Source organism: Triticum aestivum, chromosome 6A (assembly GCF_018294505.1).
Source record: "Triticum aestivum cultivar Chinese Spring chromosome 6A, IWGSC CS RefSeq v2.1, whole genome shotgun sequence".
Classification (NCBI taxonomy): Eukaryota; Viridiplantae; Streptophyta; class Magnoliopsida; order Poales; family Poaceae; genus Triticum; species Triticum aestivum.
In genome coordinates this window covers 565,609,536-565,617,938 of record NC_057809.1, presented here as the reverse complement: position 1 = coordinate 565,617,938, position 8,403 = coordinate 565,609,536, and the positions used below count along the sequence as shown (strand labels likewise).

Genomic DNA, 8,403 nt, shown 5'->3' with positions numbered 1-8,403 from the left:
TTGTGAACATTTTTTTTGAATCGACGAACATTGTTTTGGAAATTGGTGGAACAATGTTTGAAATTAACAAACATTTTTTTGAATTGCATTATCATTTTTTGAATCAACAAACATTTTATAAATGAATAAAGTATTTTTTAAGTCACGAACAATTTTCAATTTTTTAGGATATTTTTTCATTCATGGACATATTTTGAATTGGCGAAATTTTGTTCAATTTCATTAACAGTTTTTAAAACACGAAGTTTTTAAAAAACCATGAACATTTTTTCCTGAAAATTTGTTTTCAAAATTATGAACATTTTTTAATAAGAAGACATTTTTTTAAAAATTGCAAACATTTTTTGAATCCACAAACATTTTATGATTTATTAAACACTTTATTTCAAAATTGTCGTTTATTTTAATTTTTGGAAATTTTTTAAAGTCCCAAATTATATAATTAGAAAAAGAGAAAATGAGAAAGAAAAATAAAAATGAAAAATGAAATTTTCAAAATAGGCCACCAAACATGGGCCGGCCCAAACGGTTAAGCTGCATCTTCTCCCAGCGCGCAGATCGCATTATAGGAGGTCCCTGCTGCATAGGCCGGCCGGCGGGGGATTCTCCTGTGTAAAATGTTTTTTTATCACTTATAGGTGACATTGGTGGTTAATATTCTGCAACTTTGGGGGCAATTTATATGACATGCCGCTAGAAACAACAACCTCTTTATTATTAGGTCTACATATAGATACGTGTAAAGTTTTGTGAAGAAATTCTGGGCAAAAACAAATGCAGAATCAATCTTTACCTAATAATAAAGCGTTTATCGCTTTTGATCATACATTGTTGGCATTTTTACCGAAAATTCCCTCTGTTTTTGAGAATCAACCTGCAGTCCTACTTTAAGTGGCTATCTAAGAGCACACTTAGTTTTTGCAAAAACACCCCTGCATTAGTTACAACTCTACCTGCAGTCCTTAATTAAACTCCCTTACCCACTTGCGTTCTCCAGCGCCGGGCACAGGCTGCCGCTTACCGCTGGCGTCCACACCGCAGGAGCCATGGAAGGTGTGATGCGTCGTGGCAGAAAGAAAAGGAAGAAGGTGGGAAGCGAGGAGGCGGGGTCGACCTATTGGTTTGCCGGTACTGGAGGGCTCATGGCAGGGAGCTCCTCTCCTCTGCTTCGGGCGCGAGGCGACTGAAGCGCTCGGGCTACAGCACTGCGGGGCAGGGGCCGAAGGGTGGCGCGGGCGCTGGATGGGACTTGGTACATGTCTCTGGCAAGATGGGGATGATGTGGAGGGGTTCTGGACGCCGACGGATCCTTGGCCGCCGACGCTCGGGCATCGGGCGGCCATGGCCGTCTCTCCACACAGAAATAGAAGACATGAGAGCTCTTGGAGAAAAGAAGCACGGGAGAGAGAAGAGAGATGGAGGGAGGGCTCACCGACGGCGCGGCTTGCTTGGAGACGCTCGACAGTGAGCCAAAGAAAGGGAAGCGGTCGTGGGGCTCCTGGTTCCTGCGAAGTGTGAGCGTAGACATGTTGCTCATGGGCTGCGGGTCGTGGGCGGTGTCGTGCTCGCGCGCGAGGTCGACTCGTGTCTGATTTGGATCGAATTGCATACCGTGTCCTTGTACTACATAAAAGGTGCTATTGAAGTTTTTTGTAGTTACAATTTTTTTCCGCCCAGAAGTTCACGAAACTATAGACATAAGTATAGACATAAGTATAACACACTATATCATGTTTATTGAAAAAAAATCAGAAATGTTTTAAAAAATTGATGTGTTTTTTAATTTAAATGTTTAATCGGATGCGGGATGCGCGTAGACCCAAGTTCCAAATATCCACGTACCCCGGCACAGGGGATGGTATAATTAGCACTTGCTCACTCGATCTCACTGTCTCGCATAGTCACATGATAGGATCGTCGCTAGGGAAAAGCTGACAAGAGGAAAATGGAGAACAAAATTCATCTTCATGCATGATCGATCCATGGACCATGCACTACATACCAGGGGAAAAAGGCAGACATATTCGTCGATGGACGATGGTGGACGTATAGGACGTAGCTACTCGCTACTCCTGTCGATCCCTTAACTAGTAGCTACTGAGCTAGTGGCCATTGGTCGTCGGCGTCTCAACATCCAAGACATGGACGTCGCCGTTGCCGTTGCCAAGCACGTGCTTGCCGCTGTCGCTGCCGTGGCCGTTGGTCGCCGTGGTTAAGGGCAGCTCGCCGGCGCCCTTGACACTGACGTCGGAAACTTGGCTGATGCCGTCCGTGCTCTTGCCCCAGATGAGAAAGTAGAGACCTACCACGATGATCACTGCACCAATCACACTGAAAACAGAAAAAAAAAAGAGAGCAAATGATACCATTAGTGCATGTACTCGTCGATCTGAAAATGGCAGCAGCACTATAATACGTACCTTCCGAGAGTGATCTCCTCTTTCAGAATTATGGAGCCCATGACGGCGGTTACGATCATGCAGAGCGGGTTGAAGGCCGTGACGAACACCGGGCCTCTTTGCCTCGACACGATGCCCTGCACGTAGTACGCCACGCCGGAGCACACTATGCCGCCGTACACGACCGTGAAGAGGCGAGTGTCGAAGCCGATGACCCAAGCATGGGTGTTGGCGCGCTCGGCGACGACGGCGACGGCGGTGCTCATGACCGAGCCCACGCCGCAGATGAGCACCGTGAGGGACAGCTCCGCCGGGTAGTCCCGGAGCGTGCTGGACTGGAGGATGAAGAAGCACGACCAGGCCACGCAGGCGGCGATGGTCATGATGGTCCCCTTCAGCCACGCCGCTCCGTCGGCGGCGGCAGCCGCACTGCCGGCGTGGTGCTGGCCCTTGGCCCACGGGAACTGCACGACGGGGCCGTGGTACAGGACCATGAGCACGGCGCCGGCCACCGTGAGGACCGTGCCGGCGATCTTGGCCTGGCTGTGCAAGCTCCGCAGCCGCACCTTCTCCATGCGCAGGATGAGCGCCAACACGAAGGTGACGGCCGGGAGGATGTTGACCAGCGCCGTGGCGAACCCCGCCGAGGTCAGGTTCGCGCCCATGTAGTAGAGGTTCTGGTCAAGCACAGGCCTGCAAGGTAAAGACGCAACAAACCACATGTCAGTAACAGGCTAACAGCAGCTTGGTACTCTGTCGTCATGCATGAATGGATTGATGGACCACGGCGGATCGAATTAATCAACCGCAACGCACGCACTCGAGTAATGCGAGCCCCATGATCTTGATGAAGATGGTGATTGTCATCTTTGGCCTCAGTCCCCTGCACATGCATTTCACGTAATTTGGTGTAAATACAAAATTAATTAGCACGTTAACTAGTTCTGATGTTAATTTCATGAATCCCGATCCAGGTATAAACGTCGAAATGATCCAAGTATGAGTGGAACTGAGGATGGTGGGGTGAAGTGACAATGGTTCCTGGTTTTCAGTAATCACCAGCTACCTGCGTGTGTATCATTTTCTACTTCTACTGATTAATGCAATCTGATATTCTGATGGATCCATGCATATATAGATGTTGCATGCATGGACATTTTGCGTTATTGTTACAATACCGTATTATGTTACTCTAAACACTTCTTTCTTTATTCAGTACATGCCACATAGCTAAGTTACTTCCGCTATGATCAGCCTTATTTGACACGTCACAAGAAAAGGGGATAGCTTTTTTTTTGCATGACAATACGTGATTTCTATCATAAAGATCAAAATACAATTCACGTAAGGACCGACCGACATGACAAAACTGAATACAATAAGGTATCAAGATGCATATGTTTACTAGTACTTTTTTAAGGGTATGTATGTACTACTTTTCTGGATTAGAAGGTCACCATCTAAATGAGAGACGAAAAAAAGGGAATGAGCAATTTGTACGTGTGGTGTTTGCTCGATCGTGGGGTGCGCATTAGCTTGCACACGATTGGCGTGTGGGCGCTGGATGAGATGAGTTGTTACCTCTCGAAGTAGAGGGCGAAGGGCGCCATGACGACGGTGGCGACGATGTTACGGTAGACGACGAGCACGAAGTGGCTCATACCGCGCTTGAGGGACGCCACGGCGACGATGTACATCCCGGCGAACCCCACCTGCAGCAGCACCATCGCCAGGTACGGCTTGGCGTCGTTCACGGCTTTCCACCCCATGCCCATCGTCGTCTTCCCCGCTTGGAAGTTTGCGAGTGTTTTTCTTCTCTTGTAGTTATGGTAGCTCGAGCCCGATTGGATTTAGCTACTACCGAGGAATGGCTGTGATGAGGAATGGCTGTCTCGTTTATATAGAGGCTCCAACGGGCAACGGTGCTGCTGCTGTGCACAGTGGAGGGTGCAGGGTCACCTTGCCCAGCCAGGGCTTGGCGAGCCGACCGTTCAGCTCGGAAGCTGTGACGAGCCGCCAGGTTGGGTTTGGCTCAGGCTCAAACCAACTCGAGATGGATACTGAGGCAAACTGGACAGCACATACAGATACAGTAGAGTTGCAGAGAGCAGTTTTTTGTGTTTTTTAAATGTTTATATGCCTATATACTAAGGCTGTGACTAAATCTCGGTCGACTGGGACTTAGTCAACCGACAAAACATATAAAAAAAGAAGAAAATTACACGAATTTTCATGTAAGATCTCACGAATTTAGCATCGACTGAGACTTCATTAAGTCTCAGTATACTAAACATTTGGCACTCTTTATTCTATAGAAGGGTATAATCACGTAAAACGAGCATAGTTTGTTTGAGGATACACCGTGAGGAGATATTTTTAATCTGGGATATGTTTGCCCGAAAACTCCTGGTGCGTGCATCGTGGATATGGCCTTTTTGCTTTAGATCAGGCCCTGTGGGAGCGGGGTTTGGCCGTTGTTCGGGTCCTTCCTTCATCTCATCCCCTTTGCGTCTGTTGTGACTGACCTTCCATCAGTCGTCAATGGTTGCGGGGCTTTCTGGTGCGGCGAATCCATCTTCGTCCTGTCAAATCCAAAATCCGCTGAGTCCCATGGTGTTCTGGCTTGGGGCCAAGGTTAGCGGCGATGGCTGCTAGTGGTGTGGTTCAGTGGGTGGAGGCGGTGCTGTAGCAGCCAGACTTGATCTCCACGCCTTCGGTCGGCGCTGCGGGCGCGTTCGATATGTTCTTCGGCGGGCCCAGTATGGCGCGTGTGGGGCGTGTCATCGCGCATGATGTATGGCTAGTGCTCGGAACCATGGTGGTTCTTCACCTCAGACAGCGCTCCTCTGCTCCTTGCCGACATTCTGCTCGGCGGCTTGCGCCGCGTCTAGTGGCCCTGCGTCCGATCGCCTATTGGTGGATCCGACGCCTAGTGTTGATGTTGGGTTGTCAATGGTCTCCATGAGGTGTCATTGGCTGCTGTGGGTCATCGTGCCTGTTCTTCGTTGGAAGGGTTCGATGGTGGTTGTGGTCGGTAAGTCGTCTTGCTGTAGAGATGTGCTCAAACTCCGGGCGAGAATCCTGCATAGATTATGTCGATATCTGGTAGCGGCGCCTATATACACCATTTTCCTTGTAGGAGGCGCCGTTGTGGAGCTCCAACACCTACAATACTTTGCTTTCTGGTCTCCGGGTGAAAATCTAAGACCGGGCTTGTGGATCGGATGATTGTGTTGTGTCCTTGACAACACTACCTCCTTGGAGGCGTCGTCTTAGAGACCCAAACGACGGCTTCTGTTGTTGCAGGTGCAGGCAACGTGGTGCGGCCAACTGGGGCAACAACGGTGTGTTTTTCTTCATGTTTTTCTCTTCGGCTACCATTCACATGGCTCTGTCCTGTGGTTGTGCATGCTCAAGACTCTCCATTGGTTGTCGTTGTGTTGTGGCGAGCTTCGGGCTCTTGCTATCTTCTCGGTTCACCTTTGCTCAATGACGATGCAATGATGCCTTCCCAACTTGCTAATCGTCCCAACCTCCCATTGCAGAACTCCCGGTCGAGGTTCTTGTTTGGCACTCGTTGATTACGGATGCTCCTCTGTTGTGACGTGGGGTCCGGTACGCATGTCGGTGCGGCGTGGTAGGTTGTTTGCAGTCTAGGTAGCTAGTATGATCCCTTGACATCACCCCTCATCTAACTGGTAGTGCCTTCTCATGGGCGTCCATTTCTTCTCTACTACTTTAACTTCCATACTTGTCAGGTCGGCATTTCAGGTCAAGGAGGCTCCTGCCTGCTGCTGGACTGGGCGAGCCAAAATCCCTCGGGTGGGCTCGGCACCGAGGCCTGCTCGAGCCCAAAAGGCCGACTTTGCTCGACCCGTTTACCTAGCGGGTTGAGCCAAGCTCGGCTCAAGCCTTCACAAGTCCGAGCCGAGCTCAAAAGCTTACCTGGCTCGTGCAGCGTGAGTGCAGGGGTTAAGTGCAAAGTGGTGTAACCATCGAATCGGTAGCTCCGGGTCATGCATGAGCCTGCCTCAGCCTATCCTCTGTGTGTTCCAGTGCTTAGCTTAGCTATATGCTCCATTCCCAGTTTAATATTCCATTTCCGGGCAAAGGTGAAGAATTAGCTACCACACCACGTGCACGCACCTTTGTAAATCTTCATCCCTCTGCTTTTGCGCACATCCCATGGCCGTTGGTTTGGATTACTTTTCGGCACCTGAGGAGAATAGAAGCCGTCAGAAGCCATCAGAGTCAAGGTCTGTGGGAACTGAGGTAATTATTAGCTGGACCGCAGTCTTCTTCACGCTGGCCCTAGCTAGAGCTAACCAGTGCTCACGTACCGACAACCATCCATGTTCACGCGTGCGTGCGTGCATGCATGGTGGCTAGCTAAACCGGCAGTGAGTTAATCATCTGATAAGATGTAGCATCAATGTTCAAGTGAATGTTACTCTCTTCACCCTAATTGTAAAGCAAAAGATGCATGTATGTCCAAAAATAAATAAAATAACGTAGCCATAAGATCTTATTTTCTCCTAACAAAAGTGTATGTGTTATCGTCTGCGACTTGGCCTTATTGCTGCGAGTGGGTTTAACCGATCATGATCTTTCTGCGTCTGCGCGCATCTTAGCGGGAGAAACCGTTGAGTTGCCCCTTGTTTTAAGAGTAGACCACGTATATTTATTTTAAAGATCCATAGACGTTCAACCAGATGTAAAAAGTATCACCACACCGTGCCACAAGTAGCAACCAAAAAGTTACACGAACTGGGAGATCAAACCATATTTAAATCATGATGTCTGCTGGTTCTTTCTTTAGGCATGCGAATTTGTGAGCCATAGCCCTTAGGTGCGTTCTTGCCCTTTTTAGTTCAACCAAGTGAATTAAATTTTTATGGAAACACTAAATATTTGGCGTCAGATTTTTAGACATATTTTTTTTACTTTTCATGGCAATTTATATAGATGCAATGATGGCGAATTTAGTTTGTAAGCATGGCAATTTTCTGACAAAAAAAAAATAAACTGAGGCGGATTTTTCATGCTCACCAACAAAACTTTTCATCCTCGGAGAACATAATTTGACATGAAAAACGTTCGATTTGCCTTGGTCAAAAATCTGTCATCGGATTTGTAGTGGGGTCCAATTTTTAAAGTGATATGATTTCTAAAAGTTTAAAATTAGTTCATTTAGTTGAACTGAGAGAATACTCTAAAGGTGGCACCTCCAGTTGTGCAGCTTAGCAATCTTTTAATTTTCCAAAAATAAATAAAAGACACAAAGTTATCATTTGTAACGAATGCATGGTCCATGACAGAGCTTGCTCTATCTTCTTTTAGGGAGAACAATCATGGTTAGTTTATTGATTTGCAAACATATAGTTACATCATTCATAATATTAGAAATAAAAAGCATGTGATTCATCGACCAAGTTACATGAGAGTCTACCTCCAGATTCTCCTCCAACCGGGGGAATTCGAGGACATTGTCGCCACCAAGACCAAGACATCATGGGAAGCATCTTCATCCACACAAGCTCCATCCACAACACCATCACTCTCCATCTTCACCGTCATCACTAGTTTAGTATTTGATGTTTTGTGTTTTATTGAGGTGTTATTTGACCCTCATATTGGTAACCATATTCATATGCCTTTGCACATGATTATCTATGCGACTTGTGAGTAGTTCATTATGTTCTTAAGAACATGGAAGAAAGCAAGTTGAATTATTTTATATGATTTTGCAATAAGAATTGGTGTTTGATTATATATTATGGTATAAAAATCATCTAGACGTGGTGGGCGAATGTCGACCGCATACCACTTCACCATTTATGTGCCATGAGGAGAGCATTTTGCCGTGATGAATTTCGGAGAGGCCAGAGTGACAGAATACCAATCTCTGAGTTTTGGTTAGGCTTGCTTTAATTACTTTCAATAGACAACTGAATTATTCGTTTGTAGAATAAGTGTTAAATAGGGACACCAAAAATTCAAGCTA

At 46.9% G+C, this 8,403-nt stretch overlaps 1 protein-coding gene across 2 annotated transcripts; it reads right to left on the bottom strand.

The window, feature by feature from the left end:
• Positions 1 to 1,946: 1,946 nt before the first annotated feature.
• On the bottom strand, positions 1,947 to 4,248 carry LOC123128558 (WAT1-related protein At1g44800). Of its 2 annotated transcripts, XM_044548594.1 has the most exons (4): positions 3,981 to 4,248; positions 3,220 to 3,282; positions 2,421 to 3,092; positions 1,947 to 2,331 (listed from the first exon to the last, which is right to left on the bottom strand). In XM_044548594.1, exons 1-4 carry the CDS (start codon positions 4,172 to 4,174, stop codon positions 2,103 to 2,105), a joined length of 1,158 nt encoding a protein of 385 aa, XP_044404529.1. In that variant the 5' UTR covers positions 4,175 to 4,248; the 3' UTR covers positions 1,947 to 2,102. The 2 variants fall into 2 exon arrangements, with proteins under 2 accessions (XP_044404529.1, XP_044404530.1); XM_044548595.1 differs by lacking the exon at positions 3,220 to 3,282.
• Between the last annotated feature and the right edge of the window lie 4,155 nt (positions 4,249 to 8,403).